The 27,225-nt window shown below is 51.6% G+C and overlaps 4 protein-coding genes across 10 annotated transcripts; 2 read left to right on the top strand and 2 right to left on the bottom strand.

The window, feature by feature from the left end:
• Positions 1-38: 38 nt before the first annotated feature.
• On the top strand, positions 39-10,158 carry Wdr83 (WD repeat domain 83). 2 transcript variants are annotated; one of them, XM_020155940.2, is made up of 9 exons: positions 39-326; positions 405-525; positions 608-713; positions 970-1,018; positions 1,099-1,225; positions 8,393-8,460; positions 8,554-8,662; positions 8,743-8,857; positions 9,887-10,158. In XM_020155940.2, the coding sequence occupies exons 1-9, from the start codon at positions 224-226 to the stop codon at positions 10,034-10,036; spliced, it is 948 nt and encodes a 315-aa protein (XP_020011529.1). In that variant the 5' UTR covers positions 39-223; the 3' UTR covers positions 10,037-10,158. The 2 variants fall into 2 exon arrangements, with proteins under 2 accessions (XP_020011529.1, XP_073910107.1); XM_074054006.1 differs by lacking the exons at positions 8,393-8,460; positions 8,554-8,662.
• Positions 10,066-14,239, bottom strand: Dhps (deoxyhypusine synthase). 4 transcript variants are annotated; one of them, XM_020155935.2, is made up of 9 exons: positions 14,033-14,239; positions 13,343-13,507; positions 13,017-13,138; positions 12,841-12,937; positions 12,669-12,755; positions 12,047-12,152; positions 11,860-11,963; positions 10,347-10,472; positions 10,066-10,268 (listed from the first exon to the last, which is right to left on the bottom strand). In XM_020155935.2, exons 1-9 carry the CDS (start codon positions 14,237-14,239, stop codon positions 10,173-10,175), a joined length of 1,110 nt encoding a protein of 369 aa, XP_020011524.1. In that variant the 3' UTR covers positions 10,066-10,172. The 4 variants fall into 4 exon arrangements, with proteins under 4 accessions (XP_020011524.1, XP_073910106.1, XP_073910105.1 ...); XM_074054005.1 differs by having other exon boundaries at positions 10,347-10,408; XM_074054004.1 differs by lacking the exon at positions 14,033-14,239 and adding an exon at positions 13,763-13,882.
• Positions 14,240-14,447: 208 nt separating this feature from the next.
• On the top strand, positions 14,448-19,746 carry Gng14 (G protein subunit gamma 14). 2 transcript variants are annotated; one of them, XM_074054009.1, is made up of 3 exons: positions 14,448-14,655; positions 18,882-18,974; positions 19,075-19,746. In XM_074054009.1, the coding sequence occupies exons 1-3, from the start codon at positions 14,653-14,655 to the stop codon at positions 19,198-19,200; spliced, it is 222 nt and encodes a 73-aa protein (XP_073910110.1). In that variant the 5' UTR covers positions 14,448-14,652; the 3' UTR covers positions 19,201-19,746. The 2 variants fall into 2 exon arrangements, with proteins under 2 accessions (XP_073910110.1, XP_073910109.1); XM_074054008.1 differs by having other exon boundaries at positions 14,448-15,266.
• Fbxw9 (F-box and WD repeat domain containing 9) lies at positions 19,740-27,137 on the bottom strand. 2 transcript variants are annotated; one of them, XM_020155894.2, is made up of 10 exons: positions 26,645-27,136; positions 24,989-25,128; positions 24,782-24,910; positions 22,583-22,704; positions 22,408-22,499; positions 20,875-21,023; positions 20,673-20,786; positions 20,454-20,543; positions 20,318-20,383; positions 20,012-20,236 (listed from the first exon to the last, which is right to left on the bottom strand). In XM_020155894.2, exons 1-10 carry the CDS (start codon positions 27,051-27,053, stop codon positions 20,162-20,164), a joined length of 1,386 nt encoding a protein of 461 aa, XP_020011483.1. In that variant the 5' UTR covers positions 27,054-27,136; the 3' UTR covers positions 20,012-20,161. The 2 variants fall into 2 exon arrangements, with proteins under 2 accessions (XP_020011481.1, XP_020011483.1); XM_020155892.2 differs by having other exon boundaries at positions 19,740-20,236; positions 20,318-20,543; positions 26,645-27,137.
• Positions 27,138-27,225: the final 88 nt, after the last annotated feature.

Below are 27,225 nucleotides of genomic sequence, written 5' to 3'. Positions count from 1 at the left end.
GAAGAGGCAAAAAAAATGTTCCTTGAAGATACAAAACGGGGAAAAACTGAAAGCGGCCTTGCGTATGCCCCAACTATCAGTAAAATGCTGAAATTTTGAACCCGGAAATGAGAAACCGGAAGTAGTTCCTGGGGGACAATAATAAGGTTACACCCCCGGTACTCGGAAGCCTGTTTCAGAGCGGTTCATTGATAAAAGTCGGTGAAGAAGGGGGCCTGCAGCTATGGCTTTTCCTGAACCAAAACCGCGGCCCCCGGAGCTGCCGCAGAAACGGTTGAAGACTCTGGACTGCGGTCAAGGGGCTGTGCGAGCCGTGCGATTTAATGGTGAGCGCCTTGATCATTCCGGGTCTTCCGGCCTCCTGAGGCCGGCAGCCTAGTAAACCCCCACCTGGTGTCCCTCAGTTGATGGCAATTACTGCCTGACGTGCGGCAGCGACAAGACCCTGAAGCTGTGGAACCCACTGCGGGGGACGCTGCTGCGGACGTACAGCGGCCACGGCTACGAGGTGCTGGACGCGGCCGGGTGAGCCGGGGGCTGGGCCGGGATACGAGCGCAGAGGCTGGAATCGGAAGTCGACGTTGACCTTTTCTTTCCTGCTCTCCAGCTCTTTTGACAACAGCAATCTCTGCTCTGGCGGCGGGGACAAGGCTGTGGTGCTTTGGGATGTCGCATCTGGGCAGGTCGTGCGCAAATTCCGGGGCCACGCGGGGGTAAGTGCAAGCTTGGAGACCCTCCTTGGAGCGTGCATGGCGGAGGGGACCCGCATTAGCATGTAGGTGGTGCCGGGGACATCCTCCCATTATGTCCTTCCTCAGGTGTCCCTCCTCCATGGCCAGCCAGTCACAACCCTATCCTCGGAACCTTTCACCCTCACAACCCCCCCAACCAGGTGTCCTTGCTTTAAAGCACTGGGACCCCGATCCTTCAAAGCCCAGCCTGCTCTGAGTAGCAATTTCTGTTTCTCAGAAGGTGAACACGGTCCAGTTTAATGAAGAGGCCACAGTCATCCTATCTGGTGAGTCTGGGACCTGAGTAGGAGGAACCAGGGTGCTGCCCAATGCCCCAAACCTGACCTCACCTATGCTGTCCTCATAGGTTCTATCGATTCCAGTATCCGCTGCTGGGACTGCCGCTCCAGGAAGCCTGAGCCAGTGCAGAAGCTGGATGAGGCCAGGGATGGCATATCCAGCGTTAAGGTGTCAGACCATGAGATCCTGGCAGGGTGAGTGGACCCAAGACCTCGGTATTAGAGATCAGAGCTGCCTGTGCACTTAGATTAACATTTGCTGTCCTGGGTTGTGTCAACTCCCAGCACAAAGGGAAAAAAATCTCCCCTTAGCAACATACATAAGGCATTTCCCAGTCTGGTCCTTGATGACCCCTCAGCTTTTGTTCATTCTTTGGCTCAATTTTTTTAACGTGCTCCCCAGGATCTCAGGACCCTTGTACTTGCTCTTCTGGCTGGACTGACCTTCTGGTACTTACTCAAAGTGTGCTTGAACACTTACTGCCTGCAGATTCTTTCTTACTCAGTAGGCATGCAGCAGTGAAGAGCACAGAGAAGTAGGGGGAAAATCCCACGGTACAGGAGGTTGTTCTAGTTACAGGAAACAAACAGTTTTTTAAAAAGCAAACATGCAGTCTTGAGTGTTATCACAACCAGAGGGAGTGCCATTCCCACCACATGAAGCTAGCCCTGTTTCCTCTGTCAAAAGACAAAAAAAATTACAATTTAGTGTGGGCAAGGTGGATCAGGCCTGTAATCCTAGCTACTTGGGAGATAGAGATTGGAATGAAGTTTGAGGCCAGCCCAGGCAAAAAATTCTTGAGACTCCCATCTCAACCAATAAAAGATGTCATCATATATATGCATAAATAGTAAGATCTAGGTTCAGGTCTGCCCAGTAAAAAATGAGAGACCATATTTGAAAAACAGCTGAAGTAAAAAGGGCTCAATATTTGGCTTAAGTGGTAGAGCACCTACATAGCAAGTGAACAGTCCTGAGTTCAAACTCCAGTATCACAAAAAAAAAATTTTTTTTCAGAGCTGAGGTGGAACCTGTGCTAGGCAGGCACTCTACCAGTGAGGTACACCACCACCCCAGGTCTTTTTTTTTTTTTAATTATTATTCATATGTGCATACAAGGCTTGGGTCATTTCTCCCCCCTGCCCCCACCCCCTCCCTTACCACCCACTCCGCTCCCTCCCCCTCCCCCCCACCCCCTCGATACCCAGCAGAAACTATTTTGCCCTTATTTCTAATTTTGTTGTAGAGAGAGTATAAGCCATAATAGGAAGGAACAAGGGTTTTTGCTGGTTGAGATAAGGATAGCTATACAGGGAGTTGACTCACATTAATTTCCTGTGCCTGTGTGTTACATTCTAGGTTAATTCTTTTTGATCTCACCTTTTCTCTAGTTCCTGGTCCCCTTTTCCTATTGGCCTCAGTTGCTTTTAAGGTATCTGCTTTAGTTTCTCTGCGTTAAGGACAACAAATGCTAATTTTTTAGGTGTCTTACCTATCCTCACCCCTCCCTTGTGTGCTCTCGATTTTATCATGTGATCAAAGTTCAATCCCCTTGTTGTGTTTGCCCTTGATCTAATGTCCACATATGAGGGAGAACATGCGATTTTTGGTCTTTTGGGCCAGGCTAACCTCACTCAGAATGATGTTCTCCAATTCCATCCATTTACCAGCGAATGATAACATTTCATTCTTCTTCATGGCTGCATAAAATTTTCATTGTGTATAGATACCACATTTTCTTAATCCATTTGTCAGTAGTGGGGCATCTTGGCTGTTTCCATAACTTAGCTATTGTGAATAGTGCCACAATAAACATGGGTGTGCAGGTGCCTCTGGAGTAACCTGTGTCACAGTCTTTTGGGTACATCCCCAAGAGTGGTATTGCTGGATCAAATGGTAGATCAATGTCTAGCTTTTTAAGTAGCCTCCAGATTTTTTTCCAGAGTAGTTGTACTAGTTTACATTCCCACCAACAGTGTAAGAGGGTTCCTTTTTCCCCGCATCCTCGCCAACAACAGGTGTTGCTAATGATGGCTATTCTAACAGGGGTGAGGTGGAATCTTAGTGTGGTTTTAATTTGCATTTCCTTTATTGCTAGAGATGGTGAGCATTTTTTCATGTGTTTTTTGGCCATTTGAATTTCTTCTTTTGAGAAAGTTCTGTTTAGTTCACTTGCCCATTTCTTTATTGGTTCATTAGTTTTGGGAGAATTTAGTTTTTTAAGTTCCCTATATATTCTGGTTATCAGTCCTTTGTCTGATGTGTAGCTAGCAAATATTTTCTCCCACTCTGTGGGTGTTCTCTTCAGTTTAGAGACCATTTCTTTTGATGAACAGAAGCTTTTTAGCTTTATGAGGTCCCATTTATCTATGCTATCTCTTAGTTGCTGTGCTGCTGCACCCCAGGTCTTAATTGGCTTTATTTTCTCTTCTAGAATTGGGTAATACTTTATTCTGAAGAATAGTATAATTATTCTAGTGAGTTGAACACAAGAGATTAACTTTGTAGGCTCGGGAGGACTAAAGAAAGCACAAATGAAGACCAAAAAAGCAGATTGATCATTTCAAAGTTCCTTTCTTTTTCTTTAAAAAAAAAAAAAAAAAGTTGGGCACCAGTGATTCCTAGCTACTCAGGAGGCAGAGATCAGGAGACTTGAGGTTCAAAGGCAGCCTGGACAAATAGTTCTCGAGACCCTGTCTCGAAAAAAAAAAAAAAAAAATCACAAACAAGGGCTGGTGGGGTGGCTCAAGGTGTAGGCCCTGAGTTCAAACCCCAGAACCCAAAAAAAAAAAAAAAAACCACTTTTTTTAGTACCTAATTATGACATTTCCCTATATGCTTACAGTGTAGCCTGGTTTGGTTCATCCCCTCCATTATTCACCCTCTTCCCCTTCCCCCTTCTTAAAATGGCTTGACAGGTTTCAGTTTTCCATATTCATACATGTGTAGAAAATACATTGGTGATACTCACCTTTTACCCTCTTTATCCCCCGCCGCTCTTTGACATGATCTGTTTTTTATTCCTGTTCAGCGGGGTTTTGCCTTGGTATTTTACTTGTAAATACATTGTACTTTGATCAGTCTAGCCCCCTCCATTACCCTTTCTTATTCTATCCCTACTACCCCATATTGCTCAACAGCTTTAAATGTATTTGTGTTGTCCTGTTCCTGCACAGATGTGTATTTCAATATAATTCACTCTGTCATTCTCTTCTTTCCCTCCTCCCTTGGTCTCTAACAAAACACTTCTGGAAGCATGTTTTGTATGTGTGTGTACACAAATATGATAATGCCTGTATTTATATTTGAATCTGTCTTCCACATATGTGAGAAAACATGCAACCTTTGTCTTTTTGAACCTGACTTACTTCACTTAACATGATGTTCTCCATTTCCACCCATTTACCTGCTCAAAGTTACTCTCTAGTGCTAAAGGAGTAGCTCAAGGGTAGAAACCTTGCAGAGACTTTGAGTTTGATTCCTAGTACCAAAATAGGGGAAAAAAAAAAGCAGGGTTATTTCCTGATGGACAGGCAAAGTAATAATAGAACAATGACTGCTGGGCACCAGTGACTGACACCTATAATCCTAGCTAATAGTTCAAGAGACTCTATCTCAAAAAAAACAATACAAAAAAAACTGAGCTGGCAAAGTGGCTGAAGTGATAGAGTGCCTGCTTAGCAAGTGTGAGACCCTGATTTCAAGCCCCAATACCACCAAAAAAGAGAAAGAAAACTGATTGAAGCGGAGAGGAAGGATGGGCATAAAGTAGTACAGAGGTGCTGGGCACTGGTGGCTTATGCCTATAATCCTAGCTACTCAGAAGGCACAAAAAGCTGGTGAAGTAGCTCAAAGTGTGGGCCCTGAGTTCAAACCCCAGTATCACCAAAAAAAAAAAAAAAAGCATGCATGGAAGTAGCACAGTTAAACCTCCCACATTGTACAATTAATATACACTAATAAAAAATGTAGGGGGAGCCCACAGCTACTTGAGAGGCTGAGATCTGGAGGGTTGCAGTTTAAGGCCAGCCTGGGCAAATAGTTCATGATACCCGCCCCCACCCCAAGTCCAGAATAATCAGAGCAAAATGGACTGGATGGGCGGCTCAGGCAATAGAGTGCTACCTTGCAAGTGCAAAGAAAAAATGGGCAGAAGGAGGGAAAGACATTAACTAAAAGTTGACAAGTAGCTTGTAAGCTACCCCAGCACTGCCAAAAAAAGAATACAGAAAACAAAAAAGGTATGATAATATTGTACTTCAATGAAAATTCTAATGCTAAAATTGGAATTTTGAGGATCTCATGGATGGTGACATTTGGATTATCTGTGGGCTCAGAATCGGCACAGAGGGGAGGCAGAACATTCTAGAAGGGGCCAAAAGAAAGAAGGACTTACTCCCAAACATTTAGTTAGCGTTACAGGGCATTCATTGGTTATGGATATGAAACTTAAAAGCAAGACAATAAATTGTTTTTTAAATTGCTGTAAACCCTGCTTGTGATAGAAGTCTATACAGTAGCTACTGTTCACTCACTGGGTTTACTGTCATTGTCAACTGTGTAGGTGTTATGGAGGTCAAAAGCATTTGGGCCATCCTGTGACCTAAAATCTTACCAAGTGAAGCAATCTGAATGTATGTATTACATATGCTTTATGTATGTAAGTACACAGATAATTGTGATAGTTCACTGCCCATTTCATAATAATGTAATAATGTAAGTGGTACAGAGAAAATCAGATACAATCCTAAAACCTACCCATAGCACCAATTTGAATTGTTAAAAAGAAGTGATTGTTGCAATCAGATTACCCTTTTCAGGTAGGGATTAAGGCAGAGAGGACTTTCTTGTAGGAATTTGGGGTGTCGGGCAGAGGGTACAGTGCTGGCGTTTGAACTCAGGCCCTTGCACTTGTCAGCCAGGTGCTCTACCACTTGAGCCACGCACCCAGCCCAAGAAAAAATTTTCTGACCATGGTAATTGAAGCTGGCCTGTTTGGAAAATTTGGCTGTTACCTCCTGATTTTACAGCAGGTCAGATAACAGCTTAATATCAGTGTGGTGATGTGGAGCGTTAGCAAAGATGACTCCACTTTGATTTTTTAGTCTAGTCTCTTAGAGCCCAGTGCAGGAGCTTAGTCCAAAACAAGGTCCTGGCCAGGCACCAGTGGCTCACATCTATAATCCTAGCTACTCAGGAGGCAGAGATCAGGAGGATCACAGTTCAAAGCCAGCCCAGACAAATGACATCCTGTCTCCAAAAAAAAAAAAAAAACACAAAGTATCTGACTATCAAATGTGAGGCCCTGAGTTCAAACCCCAGTGCCGCAAAAAAAAAAAAAAAAAAAGCACATCTCAGCCTTCATTCAAATCCAAGTTCAGATATTACCTACTCACGGAGGTGATGGCAGAAACTGTATCTGGCTTGCCCCAGGCCTCTATACCAAGCCTGGCCTAGAGGACACTACTTACTTAATGAGCCATCTAAGTACTTCTGTGAGCAACTGCCTGTTTCAGATACTGCAGCTCCCCAAATCCTCAGGCCACACTTGGACAACCAAGAGCCTCAGTCTGTAAGTGACTGTGGCCTCCAGAGTCTGCTGGAGACCCCCTCTGCAGGTTCCTTTCCTATGCTAACATTGAGCTTGCCTATCTCTGTGGGCCTCTTTCAGTCTGAGCACTGATAAGGATGAAGGGAAATGGTGAAATTGTGTAAGAAGTTACCATGGGATGCTTTAGATTGTTACAGAAGCCATGCAGGTTGGTGGGGGCTAGGGAACGCCCTGCAAAGGTCAAAAGTTGAAGTGGCGCCACCTCCAGGAGAGTTGGAGAAAGAGCAAGTACAGGAGTTTGAGGGGCAGGATGGTGGAGGTCCAGCTGGAAAGGTGCTGAGGCACAACCAGGAGGTGGATAACCAGGAGGAAGGCACAGTCTGAAGCACCTCTAGAAGAATTTTCTAGTGTAGCAGAGGATGTTTCTTCAGGGGAAGGATTGGCACTCAGCAGCTGTACTTTGAAAAGAGCTTCCTGATGGGAGGACGCCAGGGGTGGCCAAAGGCTCCTGCCTTCCACATGGTGCTGGAGGTTGGGGAAGGGGTGGGATTCTGAGAGCACCGTCCTTTGTGTGGGCAGGGGATTGGTTTCAGGAACCCCCAGGGATACCAGAATCCAAGGATGCTCAATTCCCTTCTGTATGATAGTATAGTGGCCAGGCACCAGTGGCTCAGGCCTATAATTTTTAGCAACTTGGGAGGCTGAGACTGGAAGGATCTCACTTTGAGACCAGCCCAGGCAAATAGTTCAAGACACTGCCTTTCTCCAAAATAACAACAGTAAAGTGGCTCAAGTGGTAGAGCTCTTGCTCTGCAAATGCAAACCCCAGTCACACTAAAAAAAACACCAAAATAGTGTTTGCAGTTAACGTGCACACATTCTCCACACTGGGGATGCTTGTGCATGCTAGGCAGTGCTCTACCACTGAGCTACACCCCCAACACTTGGTGTTTTGAGAGACCCTCCCTGTGTAGCCCAGGCTGGCCTCCTGCTTCCACCTCCCAAACATTGGAATTACAGGCATCTGCAGCCACACCCCAGTCTCCCACAATCTTTAAAATCCTCTCTAGATGATTTGCACTAAAGCACCTTAATGTAGTGTGTTATAGTTGCTATGCTTAGGGGGTTTGACAGCGGAAAATGTCTGCCTATATTCAGTCAGATGCAATTTCTTTGTTCATTTTTTGTTTTGTGCTGTGCTGGGAATGGAACCCAAGGCCTCATACATGCTAAGTAAACGCTCCACCACTAAGCTACACCCCAGTTCCCTGTTTAAATTTTTTTTTTCTTTTTTTCCTGTGTAAATATTTTTGACCCAGCCAGGTGCTGGTGGCTCATGCCTGTAATCCTAACTCTCAAGAGGCAGAGATCAGGAGGATCGAGATTTGAAGCCAGCCTGGGCAAATAGTTTGAGACGCTATCTCGAAAAAAAAATCACAAAAAAGGGGGCTGATGGAGTGGCTCAAGGTGTAGGCCCTGGGTTCAAACCCCAGTACCGTAAGAAAAAAAATTTTTTTTGACTCACAGTTGAATCTGTGGATGCGGAACCCATAGATACTAGAGCCAAGTGTGTTGTTGCCAGAGAACGTGGGGAAGGGGGCTCCAGAGGGCTCCAGAGACTTGAAAGGGCATGGTAGATCTCAGAAGACAGGCAGAGTGGGACTGGGTTGGCCCCTTGGCCTGAGTTGCAACGCCAGTACTTCCAAATTCCACCAGTGCACGGGAAGAGCAGGCCCACCCGCCACCCATCGAGACTGCCAGGGAGGTCCTGGCCACCCTAGTGCCTCAGCGGGCTCCCCCTCCCTTGCAGTTCTGTGGACGGCCGTGTGAGGCGCTACGACCTGAGGATGGGGCAGCTCTTCTCTGACTACGTGGGCAGTGAGTGTGGTCCAGGCTGGGGGACAGGCAGGGAAGGTGGGGGCAGCCAGGAGCACTCTGATCTCACCTGCCTTGCGTCCTCTCCCACCCCAGTCCCCATCACCTGCACCTGCTTCAGCCGGGATGGGCAGTGCACCCTCGTGTCCAGCCTGGACTCCACCTTGCGACTGCTAGACAAAGACACTGGGGAGCTGCTGGGCGAGTGAGTCTGTGTTCCTGAGGCTTTTCCTCTCTCCCTCCCTAGTGTGGGGCTGAAGCCCCTCTGATCCTGCCCTCCTCCAGGTACACAGGCCATAAAAACAAGGAGTACAAGCTGGATTGCTGCCTGAGTGAGCGGGACACACACGTGGTCAGCTGCTCGGAGGATGGGAAGGTGTACTTCTGGGACCTGGTGGAGGTGAGCTTCCCCCCACCCCACTCCTACCAGGATACCAGCTCTGTCCTTACCTGTCACCCACAGGCCTGAGAAGGGGAGTGATAGTGGGCGTTTGGGCTGGGATCTTGAAGAATAAAGACAAAGCAGGAAGGGCGTTGCAGGCAAAGAACAACACATACTAAGGCACAGAGGCATGGCACACGCTCACATCACTCAGCACACAGGACTTTGCAAAGGCAACAGCAGCAGGATCCAGATTAGAGCTGAGCCACTGGACAGATCCCTGGGTGAGAGGAGCTGATGCCAGTACCTTGATCCAGAGTGAGATGAGACTGTAGTCCTTCAGGGAACCTGAGCCCTGTTGTGTTCCAGCCTGGCAGTGAAGTCAAGCTAGGGGCAGATCAGGGCTGTCAAGAAGGAGGCGTCAGTGCTGGAGCCTGGCTAATGGAATTAAGACCCCCCTAAAGGAATGGAGGAGAGCCCACTCTCTGGGAACTTAAGGTGACAGTGCTTGCCTAGTTCTTCTGAAACCCACTAGAATAGAATTTGCCTCAGAGAGAGGGCACACGAGACATTTTCAAGGTACAGATGAACCATAGGTGACTGGAGGAGCCGTCAACTATGCCATGACTGGGGGGGGAGGTAACACAGGAAATGGCACCACTGGCCTGCCAAGTGGACTGGGTATGGCCCAGACAATGGGAAGCAGGTAAGCTGGGAGCAAGACATGCCCAGAGCAGGGAGATACCGAGGAAGCAGAGGTGAGTTGGCACAGCCTAGGGGCAGCACTGAGGGTCTGAGGATCATGGCACTGGAGGTGTGTGAGACACTCCCAGGGCATCGGCCTAAACCTAGAAGGATGGTGACTAGACTGGGGTGTGGCTTAGTGGAAGAGTGCTTGTTTAGCATGGGCAGTGCCCTGGGATCCATCCCAAGCACTGCCCAAAGAAAAAGAGGTAAATAGTTGAAGGTCAGGGAAGAGGCAACTGAGGGCTCCAGGCTGGATCTCCAGGATAGCCAAGCCTCTGACAACTGTTCCTCACTCCCCAGGGTGCCCTGGCACTGGCCCTGCCTGTGGGTTCTGGTGTGGTACAGTCACTGGCTTACCACCCCACAGAGCCCTGCCTGCTAACAGCCATGGGGGGCAGCATCCATTGTTGGCGGGAAGAGACCTACGAGGCAGAGGGTGGAGCAGGCTGAAGCCACCCAACCCCAGGACCAAGAAGGACTTAGGACCAGCAGCCCATTTATTCCAGAGATGGTGATGACCAAGGGTTGCTGCATCGATTAATAAATACAGGGGCGGGCAAGCCTCCACAGGCCTTGTTCTTTCTTCTCAGTCATCGTTCTTCTCAGGTATAAAGGCGTCTGCCTTCTTGGCAAAGGTTTCAGCCACGAGCAGGGGGAAGACCAGGGAGGCATCAGCATAGACCTGCAGAAGGACCTAGGTGAGCCCTGGGCCCATGGTCACAGCCCAAGAGACCCTGTCCCCCACCCTGCTGGCCTCTACCTTGACTGGCTGTGCATCCATCCGGATCTTGCCCCAAGAGACAGCCTCATCTGGCCGTGCACCTGAATCAGAGCCATCAAACTCCTGTGCTGTGTTGATGTAGACAGCATAGTCAGCCCCATTCCGCTGTAGGGAGAGACAGGGCAGGCATGGTTAGCCAATTACAAGAGACAGACATAGGCAGGACATCATAGCTAAGGAGCATGAGAAGTGTACCCAAAGAAGGAAGCCTTTGAGGGCCCCTTACTCCAGGAAAGGGCCTGGAGTCACAGGGTGATGGTTTGCTAAGACTCTGAGCACTGGCCGGATGACACATTGGAAAATTACACGTGACCCCGGGATGGGTTACATCCAAACCACAGGCATGCTAAAAATTCTGTATGAAATCACCTTCAGAGCTGTATGAAATATGTATGAGACATAACTGAATTTCATGTTTAGATTTGGGTCCCTTCCCCAAGCTGTCTCACTGTGTATATGCAAACATTCCAAAAACCAAAAGATTCTGGTCCTAAGCATTTCTGATGAGAGATATTCAGACCAACTGCAGCGGGACAGGCCTGTTGTCCCAGCTACTAATGAGGATCCTTCAACCCAGGAGTTCAAGACCAGCTGGGCCAACATAACAAGGATGTTGGATAAAGGATATCCAACCTGTGTCACAGCCATCCCCCTGCTCAGCAGCAGCTGCCACCCACTACCTCCAGAAGACCTCCAAACCCAACCTCTACCCCCTCCACCAGTACCACCCTAGTCCTGGGCCTGCTCACACACTGCCCTCCCCATCTGTTTCCCCCATGGCCACCAGAGGGCACATCCTAGCTACGCAGGGCAGAGGTCAGGAATATTGCAGTTGAAAGCAAGCCCAGGCAAATAGTTTGGGAAATCCCATCTAGAGAAAAGGGCTGGCAGAGTGGCTCAAGTGGTAGAGCACCTGCCTAGTAAACACAAGGCCCTGAGCTCAAACCCCAGTACCACCAAAAAAGTCTCCCCTTGGCCACAAACCCAGCATGCTCAGCAGTGACACCCCCACTCCACCTCTGCCTCCTGGCTGTTCTGACTACCTCAGTCACCTTGAGCCTTAGCACTGGCTGTTCCCCAGCTGTCCCCCAATGCTGCTGGGAACTACATGGCACTTCGGAGGCAAAATTCCTCCCAGAAGCCTCTGCTCACAGGTCCTATTTCCCAACCCTGTTTCTTCCTATAATCCCGCCCTTTTTTGGGGGGAAGTGGGGAGAGACAGGGTCTTATGTTGCCTGAGTTCCTGGTCTCAAGCCATTCTCCTGCCTCAGCCTCCCAAATAGCTGGGACCACAGGCATGTGCCACCTGCCTGCCTAGCCTTATTTCCCTCCTTAGCATTTATACCATCTGACAGGCATGTCACCCCTTTGCTGTTTGTTTCCCCCACTAGAGCATCAGTCAGTCCGAGGGGACAGGAACTGTGGCCCAGGCCTTGCAAACCACATCTCTGCACAGTGGGTATGAGTGTACCCTGCCAGGATGACCACTCACCATGAGGTTGGCATTGGCGATGTGGTGTTTGACCACGCCTCCACCCAGGATGATCATCCCAGAGCGCTTGGCAAAAATGGCCTGTGTGTTGATGAGCCTCAGGTCTGGGAGGAGGAGGAAGAGGGCTGGGCTCAGGCCTTGGGCTCAGCTGGCCCACTTCCTCCACTCCCTGGAGTCAATGCCTCACCTTCAACAATGTCCAAGACCAGTCCTGGGTTCTTGTAGGAATGGAAGAAGATCATGTCACCCAGCGAGCCATCGGTGAGTGCAGGGCTCAGCACAGGGATGTGGTTCTGAGAAAGAGGCAGGGCAACAGTTGCAACCCAGGGCCTGGAGGGAGTACCCTGGCCCCAGTGGCAGTGGCATCCCTTCCTTGCCTCCTCCCTGCCTAGGAACAGCGGCTCGCTTTCTCTGGGGTCTCTGTGAAATAAGGATAACCACCACCTGCCTCCCAGATGAGGCAGAGTGAGAAAACCAGCACAATACTGAGGAAAGTACCTGGCTCTCAGGCACCTTGTTACTTTTTAGAATCTGAACTCCAGTCTCTGAGGGCATAGTACCCTGGGCTAGGCCCCAGGGGAGTTACTAAGCAGAGGGTCCAGGAGCATAGCCAGGATATCAGGACCCCTCATTCGAAAGCTGGTGCCTTCAGACCAATTACCTAGCCACTGGTCTGTGTTGGCAGTTCCTCGTCTTAAGAGTGAAGGTGCTGAGTCTAATAATGCCTCCTCGTGTGGCTGTGACAATAAAGTCAGCAGCACACGCCAGAGCCTGGGAACTCTAGTCCTGTCTGAGTCTGGCCTCCTCACCTTCTGAGCCCAGTAATACACCGACTCCGGGTGGTTGATCTCCTTGCCAAGCCGGGCAATCATCTTGGAAGGTGTCCACTTCACACCCTAGAGGTGGGGCAACATCAACTTTCATCCACACTTCCCTGGACTCCCCCACATTGGTTCCCCTCTTACGCCGCTCCAGCCCCACCTCTGTGTTCTGCTCCAACACCATCTGATCCAGAATGGGCATCAGCCAGTCCTCAAACTTGCAGTAATTGTCATTGGGCACCAGCAGGTTCCCAATCCTGGGGGCAAGAAACTTGGGCATCAGTCCCTAGGACCCTCAGGTCAGCTCTCCTGTCCAACACCACTCAGGACCCCCACCTGTTGATCCCGTTCTCCCGGAGCTCCTTCCCCCTGAGGCTAAACTCGCCCAGGTATGTGGGTGCCAGGCACTTGATGAGATCCTCCTCCACACCGCCAGCCGTAGTCACCAATACGTCCACCTGCAGCAACAGGCAGCAAGTTGGCCCTCGTTCTAGACAGGCCTCCTAACACTACCCCTCATGCATGAACCTAAATGGGAAGTACCACCGCAAAACAAAACTCACTCTGTCCCTCTACTTAAAACTGGCCTCTGTCTCATCTCACTTAAATGTTATTGCCTATTGGGCCAAAAAAACCATGGCCACACCTCGTGGGGGCCCCACCATGTTGTGCTGCACCAGGTAGCGAATGGTCTCTCGCAGGCCTGAACTGATGAGGTTGGATGTATAGCCCAGAAAAATGGTGCAGCCAGTGAGCGGGCGGCGGCTCTGAGTTAGGTCTGCGTGCTGGTCTTCGTCCTGCGCCAGGGGCTCCAGCTTCTTCTCGATCTGGGTATGAAGGGCCAAGTCAAGTTAGCTCTGGCCTCAGACCCCAGTCAAAGACCCCAGGTGGGTTCCACAGTCATATTCCACCTCCTGCCCTGTCCACTCAGGAATACAGGACCATTTCTACCAGAGACCAAGGACCAGTCCTGATCTCAGAGCAGGACTTGCTCCCTTTCAGGAATCAGGAAGCATCTCCTTTTTCAGGTCCAGCACCCTTCCCCGCAGAGAAAATCAAGTCCAAGTTCAAACCCAACCTACCTTAGGCTCCTCCTCCAATTGCCGCCCCATGCTGTCTTGCCCCATGCTCCGCCCCCTGAAGAACTCTTAAACTTCCCGGTAACTTGCCCCCCACTTAGAATCACGCCCCACCCACTCCTGACACTAGCATTTATCTACTGGAGCGAATGTCAAGCCCCCTTCCCAGCAGAGAAACTCCCGCTCAAGGCAGGCCCCGCCTCTCTCCAGCTATTGGGCCTCCCTCTAAATGACCCGCCTCCCTCGCCCCGGAAATCCCGCCCAGGGCCTCACCATGGCATTCACTTGCTGCACCGCACGGCCGAAATTGGTTGCTTGGAAGCCGGTAGTGCCGAAGGCCTCCAGGAGTGCGCGGTAATCCACGCCGCGGTTAAAGTCGTAGCCCCGGACCTGGGCGCTCTCGGGCGGCAACGCCGAGCTGTGCTTCAGCACGGCGGCCACCGCCGCCGCGGGCACCTTCCCCTCCGGCGGACCCTCCATGCAGCTGGGCCTTCAGGTCAGAGCCGCCCCAGGCCCGGGCCTACGACGCGCGTGTCTGCGAAAGCGCAGGAAGTAGAGCTAGGATAAAAGCCTGCGGTGGAACCGGAAGTTGCTCTGTCACGTGGCCCTTTGTAGCTCCTGCAGCCCAGGGCGCAGCCATCTTTGCGCTTGTGTTTCGTAATACGGAAGCCCCGAGGAGCCGCTATTCCTTTGAGTGTGTTCTCAGCTTCGCGTAAATAAAAAGTCCTAATCTAATGACTCTTAGGGAAGAACCACTGCTGTGGGTGGCGCCTGCTCATTCGCTCTTGTCCCCTAGGAGCGAGAGGACTGTTTGTAAGACATGGCTGCTTAACAGGATTTAGATCACCAGGCTGAGTGATTGGCACCCCCCTGACGCGCTCTCATCAAATGGAATGGTGATTACGTTTCGCGGCCCCCGTCGTGTCCACAGACAGCATAAGCCCCAGTTCTACTTCCCTTGTTACTGTCACCTCCTCTGGGAAAGCTTTCCACTTTGAGCTGGGGTCTTCTCTGGGATCTGGGGCAGACACCTTTTTTCCCCTCAGCAGGACTGAGACCCTTGGTGAGGTCTGTGTCTCATGCATCCTCCTATAACTGTGCACGTGAAACCGGAGTTTTAGGCCCCGGCCCCAAACCCCACGGCTCCCACATGTCAGGTCCAGCTGTAAAAGTTGCTTTGCTTTTGCTGAAAACCACTGACTCCTTACTTGGGCTCATGAATCAACTAAAAACAGGAGAAAGGCTTGGCATCTCTGCCTCCATTTTGTACCTGTTGTCCTTTGCTCTGAGCCATTCTCTCCTGCAGCCATCTAGAAATCAAGGAAGGACAGGAATGATTGATAACACCTTTATGACTAGGGACTGAACTTCCCTTAAGGAACAGTGGAGCTTTGCAAGTCAGACCACTCCTCCAAATGAGGACAATTATTTATGATGAGGAGGCTGCACCCTGGAGCAGGAGTAACATCTCATGGAACCAGATTACCGTCCTCAAGTTATGACAACGGTAACATCTTCGGAACTCTTATACTGAGATAATGGTCAACCAGACCACACTTATGACTGGGGAGTGTTTAGCTATACATACCTTTTGTCCCCTGCCCTGGGGGTTCTTTGTCTACTTAATCCTGTACTACGTGTCTACCCTGAAGAGGGTGAACATGTGCTAAACGCTTACTTTACCTCTTCCCATTGCATGTCCTGAGCCAGGCAATAAATCTCCGCCCTTTACCATGCCTCTTTATTTGGCCTATGGGGCGGTTGTCTGGACTTGACATGTGGAATCCCAGGAGTTTGGGCCTGGAGTCCAGAATTCTGGTTTCACACCCACTTGCTCCAACACACCAAATAACAAGAGGAGAAATGGTGAAGGACAGAGGTTTATTACACACAAGGGCAGCCACAGGAACAGGCAAAGTACGTACTTCAGCTGTCTTAAGGGTATAGACATGAACTCTAGACTTAAATAGGAAAAGAATTAGGACAGGGGTGAGAGGTGTGTGTGGTTCCATTGTCCCAGTCATGGTGTGGAGTGGCCTGGTTGGTCAGTGTCTCTACTGGTTTTGGGAGGTTTGCTGCCCTCACTTGAGGGGAGCAATCTGGTCAGGATAAGTAAGTCATCGTTGCCTGGCAGGTTGCGTCCTGGGAGGTTCTGCTTTTCCCTTTCTTGGGGGCAGTTTCCTCCATCACTCCTTGTAAATATGTTGTCAGTCCTGTCCTGGGGTTGCAAGGTGAATGACTCAGAGTGAAGACAGATGCAAAAATGGAGGCAGGGGAGGGCATCAGTGGCTCACAAGAAACCTATCTAGAAAAACCCTTCACAAAAATAGGGCTGATGGAGTGGCTCAAGGTGAAGGCCCTGAGTTCAAGGTCCAGTACCACAAAAAAAAAAGGGAGGTAGGGATGCCAAGCTTTTCTTCTGATTTTAGTTAACTTGTGGGCCCAAGTTAGGGGTCAGTAGTTTTCAGCAAAAGCAGTTTGTTTATGTACCTATTACACACAGAGTCTAGAGGGGAACCCCTTCACTCTTAAAATTTTCAAAACCTAACTCTGAGCTACTCAGAGATTTAGCTGTGGCCCCTGCCCTCCTGGAGTGCAGTCTGGTTGGAAGGATAGGAAATTAACAGTGTGGAGTGCTATTGAGGACTTCAACAGGATCAATCTAGACTAGGGGGGTGGTAAATGGAGAATTTGTAGCCGTGGTTGAAGGGACAGGTTATTGGGGAAAGTTGCAAGGGAGTGACATTTCAGCCAAGGCAGAAGACCAAGAAAGATCCTATATGTGAAGATCTGGAAGGAGGCTATTCCCCCCACACCAGAAGAGGGAACAGTCAGTGCCAAGGCTGAGCTGGAAATGAGCCTACTTTACTTTACTGGAGAAACAGAACATCCTGATTTCCTCACGTGGATCTCAAAATTGCCCCACCAACTCCCACTCCAGCTAACCCTGACCCTTCTGCATCTCACATCTTGGCAAATGGCACCACTCTCACCAACTACACTAAAAACTGGGGAGTTGGCTGGGGGTGTGGCTCACTGGTAGTGAGGCCCTGGGTTCCATCCCCAGTACCAAAAAAACTATGAAAATAAATGCTAGGCACACTGGTACATGCTCATAGTCCCTGCTACCCTGCAGGCTGAGGTGGAAGGCATTCTGAGCCAGCCTCGGCAACATAGTGAGACTGTTGCAAAAGACACATACACACACAACAACTAAAAAAAGAAGGGAGTTAAGTTTGATGTCTCCCCTTCTCTCTCTACACCCATCTACGTTAGCATGTTTGCAGCCTCTATGTGTAAAATAGGTTCCAAATCCATGGTCTCAATGCTGGATCTCTCAACTGAGGCCAGAGAGCTCTTTAAGCATAAGTCAGACACCGTAAAAAAAAAGAACCCTTCAGTGATGGCTTCCTCCACCAAATGCAACCAAGTGACTTTACCATGGCCTTCAAAGGCAACTGCCAACCTCCCTGCCTCCATCTCCTGCCACGTTGCCCTTGCTTTTGCCTCTCCAGCTGCATGGACCTTGTCTCTCTCTCTCTCTCCGGAATACTCCAAGCTCTTTCCGGACCAAGGGCCCACATCCCTGCTGCTCCCTTTGTCCTAAGCATCCCCTTCCCCAACTCCTGGACCTCAGTTCAAATGTCCCTCTGAGAGGACTGTCCTGACCACCCCTCTCTCATCATCACCTCCATTTTGTTTTTGTTTCTTTTTGGCAGTACTGGAGTTTGAACTCAGGGCCTACACCTTGAGACACTCCGCCAGCCCTTTCTTGTGATGGGTTGTTTTGAGATAGGATTGGTCTTGTGAACTATTTCTCCTGGCTGGCTTCAAACTGAGATCCTCCTTATCTCTGCCCTCTGTTGAGTAGCTAGGATTCTAGGCATGAGTCACCTGTGCCCAGCTTGGTTTTTTGGTCTCTTGGGGGGTTTTTTGGTGGTGATTGTTGCTTTTTGGCAGTTTGAACTCAGGGCCTCACACTTCATAGGCAGGTGCTCTAATGCTTGAGTTATTCTGGCAGCCCAGAGTTTTGGGTTTTTTTGACCTGGTGGGGGTGGTGTCTCACATGTTGCTCAGGCTGGTCTTGAACTCCTGGACCCAAGTGATCCTCCTGCCCCAACCTCCTGAGTAACTAGGACAAAAGGTGTACACCACTACACCTAGCTGTCACTCTTAAGTTTTTAACATTGCCTTCAGAACAACCAGGGCACGGGCAGGACAGATGGGAGCCAGCAATTGGGACACAGGTGACACACTGGTCCAGATGGAGGGCTAGGTGGTATAAACACTGAGAGAAGTGGCCAGATTGATAACTTGTTTGATGGCTGATCTGATGGTAGTGGACAGGATTCAGTATGTGGGTACAGAGATAAAGGGATGAAGGGTCTGAGCCACTGGGAACAGTGAACTCCCCTCGGGGGCAGAAGATCTTGGGGGAACATGGTCCAAGGTCCTGCTTGGCCAAGTGAGGTGAGAGAGAGGAGTGATGCACAGACAGAGGCAGGAGGTGGGTCCTGGGGTCTGGAGCTCAGGGCAGAGTGGGGGACAGGATGGGGACAGGAACCATGAGCATAAGTGAGTGGATCAAGATTGGGCAGCATGGACAGTGCAGAGGGGAGGACACACAGGGTTGGGTGTGAGCCTAGATGCATGTTGCATGGTGATGGCAGCAGAGGCACACAAGGGAAGACATGGTGGGGACAGTTAGCAGAGGATCTAGCAGGTCAGAGAAATTTCTGGGTCACAGTCACTTCCCCAGCCAAGCTGCTCAGCCCCTGGGGAAACCCAGGTGACACGTGACACCAGGGCAGCCACTGGGCCACCCCGGGCAGGGACCCCCTCTGCTGTGGCAGCTGCTGCTGTTGCTGCTGGTGACATTTCACTGAGTCCTGGCTTCAAAGTCTCTGCAGGGGTTAGAGAAGCCAGGCCAGTGGGGGAAGGAGCCAGAGCAGGGTGGCTGCAGCCACAGAAGGAGCAGGCAGCCAGGCATCTTCAGGAGTCTCAGCTGAGGTATGTCTCAGAGCAGCCAGCTCATCCCAAGGTCCCCAGGGCACATAGGGGGCAGTACAGGGGTCCTTGGGTGGCCTGGAGCTTGCTCATAACCCTGCCTATCCTCTCCCAGATGTCCAGCAAGGTAGCCATGGGCAGTGACATCGGGCAGGCCCGCCGGGCAGTGGAGCAGCTGCGGATGGAGGCAGGCATTGATCGCGTGAAGGTGAGGGTTGGGGTGGGTGCGGGAGTGGGGAGGTGGACATGGCTGGGTGAGGGAGAGGAAGAGATGGATACCCAGGCCTAGCTGATGGGTTGGTCTGCAGGTGTCCAAGGCAGCCACTGACCTGCTGCAGTTCTGCACAGAGCAGGCCAAGAGTGACCCCTTCCTTGTGGGCATCCCGGCTGCCACCAACCCATTCAAGGAGAAGAAGCCCTGTGCCATCCTCTGAGCCCATGATCATCCCACACCATTGCCCTGGCAACCCACGGGCTCAATAAACATGACATGATTGCTCTGCACCAAAGCTTGGCTGGGTTGAGATGGGGGGCCACTGCGCCTTGCACACCTGGCCCAGCCTCCCTCCCCACCCGCCTCAGGGTCACAGTCTTAGCAACACACATTCACCCTGACCCTGGACAGAGGAGCCCGAGTCCCCATTCCCTCTCCTACACCTATAGGGTAGCCTGAACTGATGTCCATTCCTCCCTACAGACACACAAGGAGGAGTTTGAGTCACAATCCTCACAGCACACAGCGATACGGCCCACATGTCTCTCACAGAGAGACACAGGTGCCTGCAGCCCTCAGCACACACACGTGCACACATACACCATACACCCATACCACACAGCAGCAGTTACCACACATTCCCCAGCCCTGGCATGACATCTTTCCTTCTCAGTCGCACGTACACCCTGTGGCACATGAGCCCTGAGCAGGCACAGGGGAGTCCTTGAGGCTACACAAAACTCACGCTCCAGGCCCAAGCACTGTACAGTACATCAGATTTATTTCTCCTTGAATTCCATCAGGCAGAGGAGCAACCAAATCATAACTGAACCAGGACCCAAGCCACTTGTGTGTAATGCCAGGTGGAGGCAGCGAGATAGCAAGTCAAGGTCACCCTGGGTTACGCAGTGAGACCCTATCTAGAAAAAACCCAACAAAACAAAATCAAGGCCCAATGGTGAGGAGGAGGCCCCCTGGGTGGGCCAGAACTGTAATGTCACCTGCACAGGCATGGAGCCCAGCCCAGGGACTCGCCCAGCCACGCCCAGGACTTCACGTGCCCTGGGCCTATGGGGCAAGACAGAGGCAGCACCAACAGAGGGAAGGTTCCCCACGACAGAGGCCAAGGCTCAGCCTGCAACTGGCAGTGCACACCATCATCTCCATCTGTGTCCTCCTGCTCAGGCTTGCAGCCTCCAGACCTCCAGTGACAGGTCCCCAGAGGCAGCCACCACCATGTTGCCCTCCGCACAGATCTGGGAGGGTGGGGATGGGAGTCAGGGAATGGAGGTGCTGCTCAAGTGGCAGACTGGGAGGGCACGGGGGCAGGACCTTACCCCATTGAGCACACTGTGGTGGCTTCGGGTAAAAATGGTCCTCGGCGGGTCTGTGGGCACGTGCACCTGTGAACAGAGGCAGGGTCAGGAGGCGGAGCCCGGGCCAACGTGGAGTGAGGGCAGACCATGTCCTCACCCGGATGGTCTTGTCAGTGGACGTGGTGTACAAGGCCCCCAGCGAGTGTCTGATCCCTGTGATTTGAGACCTGTGGCCCACGTTGAAAGACTGCAGGAGGGGACAGACGACACTCAGACCAGGGTCTCCAAAGGCCAGCCCTCTACCACCACCAGGAGACCTGGGAGTAGGAAGGAAGACGGGGGGCAGGGACAGGCAGGGGCGGGAGCCCTGGCACACCCGGACAAGTTGGAAGCTGCCATCACGGTTGGCAAAGACGTAAAGCTGGCCCTGGTTGTCGCCGGCCCAGAGCTGGGGCCCCTGGTAGGACATGCAGAGCAGGTAGGAGTCCAGCTGTGGGAGGACATGGGGCAGAACAACTTAGGTGGAGCAAGCCGGGCTGCAGCCCAATTACTCTAGGTCCCTGGGGATGGCCGCCTACCTGCAGCCGTTGCAGGACGTTGTTGGCTCGGCGGTCCAACACCACGAAGGTGCGATCCTCACTGCCTGAGATGATGTGCCTGTCATCGGCCAGCAATGTCAACACAGCACCCGAGTGCAGATGCCAGTTCTTCAGCAAGGCCGGGCTAGCTGGGGGAGTGATGGTTTGTGGAGGAGGGGGCATCAGCGCCTCATAGAGACCTTTAGGTCCTCCTGAAGATCCCACCCACCATCTCTCCCGGCAAAACTTTCGGCCTGCTCAGCCCTCCACCCAACAGCCGACAGTTCTCTCCCCTCCTCTCTCTCTCCGGCCCTAACTGGATTCAGGATCTCCAGACCTCTGTCCCTCTTGTCTTGTCCTCTGCCCCGTGTCATCTCCCTCCTCCAACTCCACCAGCATCTCTCACTACAGAACTCAGGATCTTATCCATCCAAACCCGGTTCCAGCTCTGCCTGGACAAAGTGCATTCAGCAGAGCCCTTCAGAGCCTCAGAATAAGAGTGAGTCAATAAAGAAACCACAGAAGCTTCAAGCGGTGGTATACACCTGTAATCCCAGCTACCCAGGAGGTGGAAACAGGACTTGGGTCCAAGGCTGGCCTGGGCAAAAATGTGAGATCCTATTTGAATAACAAGGAAAGTATGCTGGGCACCTATGGCTCACTCCTGTAATCCAAGCTACTTGGGAGGCAGAGATCAGGAGAATCGAGGATCAAGGCCAGCTAACTATTCAAGACAAATAGTTCTAAGACTCCATCTCCAAAAGAACTAGAGCAAAAATAGACTGGAGGTGTTGCTCAAGTGGCAGATGCCTGCTTTGCAAGCACGAAGCCCTGACCTCCAACCCCAGTTCCACAAAAAAAAAAAAAAAATCTACAACCAAAAGCTGAGGGTGTGACTCAAATGGTATAGCGCCTGCCCAGCAAGAGCAAGAGGTCTTGAGTTCAAACCCCAGTACTGCCAGAAAGATAAAAACAGAGAGAGGGAGGGAGGGAAGGAGGGGAAGGAAGGAACCACAGAAAAGACTTGAGTACCAGACAGTACTCCTTCTAGGCATTTTATGTAAACTGAGTTATACAATCCCCCAACATTCTCATTAATGTCCTCTCCCACTGACCCTTGGGGGTGATGGCACTAAGATGATCTGGCTTGTGTGTACACACTGCTGGAATGGAACCCAGGGCTCTTGCATGCTAAGCCCACGCTGTCCTATTGAGCTACACCCTGACCATGATTCATATTATACAGATAAGGAAACTGAGGTTCAAGTTTACCTAGGGCCACATGGCTAAGAAGTTGGGGAGCCAGAATTCTAACTTAACTCCTGGGAGGCTGTCAGGCTTCTTGTACACCCAATTCCAGTTGCCTGGGTGGCCCCTGCATGGCGCAGACCACTGGGGGTGGGGAGAGGTGAGCATGTGGGTGGGTGATTTGCCCTAGCCAGGCAGTGTAGCCAGAGGGTCTCCTTCCTAACTCAACCATAGAGACTCCAGGCAGCCTCCTCACCCCTCCTGGGCCCCAGGACCCCAGCCCACCTCTGGGGTCGTAGAGGGTCACCTTCTTGTCATAGGTGCCAGCCACCAGGACATCAGGACAGTAGGAGAGACACAGCACGGCCGACTTGCCCCTGGGGACACATGGACCATAGGGCTGGGGCAGTGGCCAGGTGGGCCCCTACCCACCCAAGCCCCTGCCTAGGCCCCCTCACACTTCATCTCGCCAAACTGCTGTCCATCAGCCGCTACGTCCCACAGCTTCACAGTGCTGTCCCAGGAGCCAGAGCACACATGGTGGTCCTGCGTTTCCTGTGCCGCCAGTGACCATACCCAGCCCTGTGGGATGGGGCACAGCTGTTAAACCTGCAGGCCCACCTCACGAGCTGCATGCGGGCTCAAGGCTCGCTACTCTCCACAGCCCATGGTGGGCAAGGCTGGGACCTTTCTATTTTTGCATATGAGGCTCAGAGAGGTCACAGACTCAACCCGAAGGCACACAGCTTTTCCTCACTCTGACAGACACTGTCCTTTGTTTTGTTTTTTTCAGCCAGTGTTGAAGATGGAACCCAGGACCTTGTGCAAGCTAGGCAAGTGCTCTACCACTGAGTCATATTACCAGCACAGTCCTAGTAACAGCATTTCTTTTTTTGTTGTTTTTGGCAGTACTGGGGATTGAACTCAGGGCCTCGTGTTTGCCAGGCAGGCAGTCTACTGCTTGAGACACTCTGCCAGCCCTTTTTTTGTGTGTTGGGTTTTTTCAAGATAGGGTCTCTCAAACTATTTTCCCAGGCTTGCTTCAAACCTTGATCCTCCTGATCCCTTCCTCCTGAGTAGCAAGGATTACAGGCACAAGCCACTGGCGCCTGGACCCAATAAAAACATTTATGAGTCAAGTTCTGCAGAGGCCCAGCACTGGTGGAAGTTTGGAGCCTTGTAACATGATTAAGAGAGTAGCCTCATCCTGGCGTGGTGATGCACACCTGTAATTCCAGCTACTCCAGAGGCAGAGACAGGAGGATCATGAGTTTTATGCCAGCCCAGGCAAAGTTATCATGACTCTGTCTCACAAACAAAAAGAAAAAATACAAAACAAATGGACTGTGTGGGTGTAGTTCAGTGGTACAGTGCTTGCCTAGTATGCACAAAGTCCTGGGTTCCACCCCCAGCACTGCAAAAAAATAAATAAATAAAAGTGCAGCCTCTCCTCTAAAACCTGAGAAATCCTATCCTCTCCTGCAGTTTTTCATCAGCAAAATGGTCAGAAATACAGTTCCTGCTGATGTACAGGGCGCTAAGGTAGTCTGGTTTTTGTTTGTTTGTTTGGCTTGTTTTTTTGGAGGCACTGGGGCTGGAGCTCAGGGTCTTGCACTTCTTAGGCAGGTGCTCTTACCGTAACTTGATCCACTCTACCAGCCCTTTTTTGTGATGGGTTTTTTAGAGATAGGGTCTCGAGAACTATTTGTCTGGGCTGGCATCTTAACTGAAATCCTCCTGATCTCTGCCTCCTGAGTAGCCAGGATTATAGGCATGAGCCACCAGTGCCTGGCAAGGTTGCTCATTTTATAAATGATAAAACTGGGGCACAGAAAGGTTGAGTCTGTCACCCAAGGTCACACAGCAGGATGAAGCAGAGTGGGGATTCAAACCCAACACCCAATCTGTTGGCCAATGGGCACAGACCATCCTATGAGAGGTGGAGGCACCACTTGTTAGCCATTTCTCATGGAAAGACAATCAGGCTGAGGCCTGGCAGATGCCCCCAGGGCAGCCTTATAACTACCACATTTTTTTTTTTTTTTTGAGACGGGATCTTACGTAATCCAGGCTGGCCAGAAACTCACATCCCTCCTACTTCCCCTTCAGGAGTGCTGGAAGTATATTAACAGGCATTTTCTACCATGCCCGGCAGCACTGGGCCCACTGAGGTATCTCTAACATCTACTGAGCACATGCTATGTGCCAAAGCCTGAGATTAAAGCATATTCCCATTAACACATAATTCATCTCCCTTCATCCTCATCCTAACTGCCCTGTGCACAGAAGTGGAAACTGAAGCCAGGCACCAGTGGCTCACACCTGTAATCCTAGCTATTCAGGAGGATCACAGTTCAAAGCCAGCCTTGGCAAATAGTTCACAAGACCTTATCTCAAAAAAACCCATCACAAAAAAGGGCTGGCAGAGTGTCTTAAGCAGCAAGAGTACCTGCCTAGCAAACATGAGGCCCTGAGTTCAAACCCCAGTGCCACCAAAAAAAGGGGGGCAACTGAAGCTCAGAGAAGTCACACGTTACCCTGTCACAGCAACAATAGCTGAGCAAAATTGAAATAATTCAGTCTGGCATCAAAACCCAGGCCCTAAGCCACAGCACTCACCCAGGCTTCATACTCCCCTCCACCTGTGACCCCCCCTCACCTTGTGGGTGCTGTTCTTCTCAGTTCCCAAGGTCTTGACCAGAACCTTGCTGGGCTCCTTGTCCAGCTGCCGCAGGTCCCACAAGTTCACGTTGCGATCTCGGGAGCCTGACACACAGAGTGTCCCACCCTGGGAGGGGAGCACAAAGATGTTGCTTGGCACTACCTGGGCCCACCCCAGCCTGGCCCCCTGCTGAACCCCCCTCACCTGGAGCAGCAGCACTGATTCAACAGAAGCAAAGTGGCCATCAGCCAGGCAGAAGTACTCAGCTCGGTGCCCATCCTCTGCCCAGCGGGACAGGTGGTGTTCCAGCTCAATGCAGGCTGCTGGCCAGTCAAAGTCCTCCTCTGTGGGGCACCATACGCAGGGTCCTCATTGGGTGCCAGCTGGCAGAGCCCATTATGGCTGCCAGGGAGCCCAACCTACACCAGACTTGAACAGAATTCTACCTGAATGCTTTGCCCTCCCCCTAGCAGGCCCAGGCTCTGGCCTTGGGGCCACCCACCTACCCACCCCCAGGCAAGTCTCAGACTACTCCTCACTCACCCCACTTGCCAGAAACTGGGGCCTGAGGGCCCCAGCACCTTTCCACGGCTCATTCTCCAACCCAAGCAAGGCACATCACTGAAGTCTTGCCTCAGCCCCTCATTCCTGGGACCTTATGACTAACCCTTCCTGGACAGACATGGTAGTACATACCTGTAATCACAGCTACCCAGAAGGTAGAGGCAGGAGGATTAATAATTTGAGGTTAGCCTGGGCAAAGTTAGTAAGATCCTATCTCAAAAACAAAATACAAACAAAAGGACTAGGGGATGCAGCTCAGTGGTACAGCACTTGCCTAGTATGCATGAAACCCAGGGTTCCATCCCTAGCACCACAGAAAAAGAAAGAAAAAAGAGGAAAGAGGAAAGAGGGGAAGGGAGGGGAGGGGAGGGGAGGGGAGAGGGAGGGAGGGAGGGAGGGAGGGAGGGAAGGAGGGAGGGAGGAAGGGAGGAAGGGAGGAAGGGAGGAAGGAAGGAAGGAAGGAAGGAAGGAAGGAAGGAAGGAAGGAAGGAAGGAAGGAAGGAAGGAAGGAAGGAAGGAAGGAAGGAAGGAAGGAAAAAGACTGCAAAATCCAAGCTGCAAGTACAGAGATTCAGGGATAGGGAGCATCTGTTTATCAAGCTGTTTGAGGAAGTCTGACCAGAATGCCAATCGCAACTCCTTCAGAAACCCTACCCAGGAGTCCCACGCTTCTTCAAAATCAGGTTTAGGGGAACCAACCAGCCACATGTTACTCAGTTGGCTCAAGGGCCTGAGGACCCACTAATACTAGCACCAACGTCATCTCCACATCAACAATATAAATTCAAGGTCTCCAAGCCGCCATCCCCCCACCAGTGATCAGCCCCTGCCTGCCTAACCTGACAGGTTAGACCTAGGACTTAAGATCTGTGGTGCTGATACCAAGGACCCCAGCTCCCAAGGCGTCAAGGGCTCTGGTGTCACTATCTGCGTGGGTACACCCAAAGTCTGAGGATTCTTGGGCTTACTCTGAGCCCCACACACGTCCAAGGTTCCAAGTCCCAGAGTTATCCCCCAACCAGGGGTCAGGGCCTTGGTACTAGCAAGTACCCCAGTCTGAGAATCTTTGTATCCTGAGTTCAGAGACCCCCAGCTCCAAAGACCTCAGAAACCTAAGTGTCTGGCTTAAAGTCCACCCCCCAAAATCAGGGACTTTAGCATCACCAGAAACGACCTCAGCCTAAAGCAAGAGCTAGAAGCCACAAAACCTGCTCCAACAGCTGGGCCCAAGACACCTCAGGCATCTCTTCTCCCACCCCAAGCCTGCCCTGGGAGCGCGTTCCCGAGTATGCGCACCTTCCACCACTGGGTAGGGCGCGCGTACGCGGCGCTGCGCGCGTATCCTCCAGGTGACATGGTCACATACAAGGTCGCGCAGCGCTTGGCACACGCGCGGCAGGACATGGAGCACGAGGCGCGCATCCAGGTAGGCGCAAATCTCGAGCAACAGCTCCGGAGGAAGGCTTAGCAGGCCGGGCACACCCACAGTAGGGACCTTGGACTTGATTCTCCGCTCCAGGGCGCCCGTAGACGCGGCGGGCGTAGAGAGCAACGAGACACACGGAGGAGTCAGCCCGGATTGCGGAGGGCTGAGCACGCGGGCCACGTAGGCCTCGGCCTGCGCATCAGGGTCGGACTCCGGCTCCGGGTCCGAGTCATCGTCCCACGCGCGAGGCCCAGCATACAGCCCTGGGGGAAGCTCCATGGCGACCGCGTGGGCGCGGCCCGCCCGGCCCTTTTAGCGGCTGGCCCCGCGTCCTGTCGCCTAGGCTGCGCAAAGGCACTTCCGGCGCTGTCTGATGGCGTCAGAGACGGCCGGAAGCGAGCTACATGCAGCAAACCCTGCTTCTTGGAGGCGTGTTCAAGTTTCTGGTTGC

The sequence above is a fragment of the Castor canadensis genome, chromosome 14, assembly GCF_047511655.1.
Source record: "Castor canadensis chromosome 14, mCasCan1.hap1v2, whole genome shotgun sequence".
NCBI lineage: Eukaryota > Metazoa > Chordata > Mammalia > Rodentia > Castoridae > Castor > Castor canadensis.
Note: the sequence above shows the minus strand (reverse complement) of the source record. Positions and strands in the feature narration are given on the sequence as shown.

Excerpts from the sequence above, each read along its gene's own strand:
- Wdr83 (XM_020155940.2), top strand. The coding sequence starts at position 224 with ATGGCTTTTCCTGAACCAAAACCGCGGCCCCCGGAGCTGCCGCAGAAA. Across the intron at positions 327-404 it reads GCGAGCCGTGCGATTTAATG|TTGATGGCAATTACTGCCTG; the intron begins GTGAGCGCCTTG and ends GGTGTCCCTCAG. Across the intron at positions 8,858-9,886 it reads ACTTCTGGGACCTGGTGGAG|GGTGCCCTGGCACTGGCCCT; the intron begins GTGAGCTTCCCC and ends CTCACTCCCCAG.
- Dhps (XM_020155935.2), bottom strand. The coding sequence starts at position 14,239 with ATGGAGGGTCCGCCGGAGGGGAAGGTGCCCGCGGCGGCGGTGGCCGCC. Across the intron at positions 12,756-12,840 it reads TGTTGGAGCAGAACACAGAG|GGTGTGAAGTGGACACCTTC; the intron begins GTGGGGCTGGAG and ends CCCCACCTCTAG. Across the intron at positions 10,473-11,859 it reads TCGCCAATGCCAACCTCATG|CGGAATGGGGCTGACTATGC; the intron begins GTGAGTGGTCAT and ends CTCTCCCTACAG.
- Gng14 (XM_074054008.1), top strand. The coding sequence starts at position 15,231 with ATGGAACCAGATTACCGTCCTCAAGTTATGACAACG. Across the intron at positions 15,267-18,881 it reads GTCCTCAAGTTATGACAACG|ATGTCCAGCAAGGTAGCCAT; the intron begins GTAACATCTTCG and ends ATCCTCTCCCAG. Across the intron at positions 18,975-19,074 it reads CAGGCATTGATCGCGTGAAG|GTGTCCAAGGCAGCCACTGA; the intron begins GTGAGGGTTGGG and ends GTTGGTCTGCAG.
- Fbxw9 (XM_020155892.2), bottom strand. The coding sequence starts at position 27,053 with ATGGAGCTTCCCCCAGGGCTGTATGCTGGGCCTCGCGCGTGGGACGAT. Across the intron at positions 25,129-26,644 it reads GCCCTACCCAGTGGTGGAAG|AGGAGGACTTTGACTGGCCA; the intron begins GTGCGCATACTC and ends GGTGCCCCACAG. Across the intron at positions 20,787-20,874 it reads ACGTCCTGCAACGGCTGCAG|CTGGACTCCTACCTGCTCTG; the intron begins GTAGGCGGCCAT and ends GTCCTCCCACAG.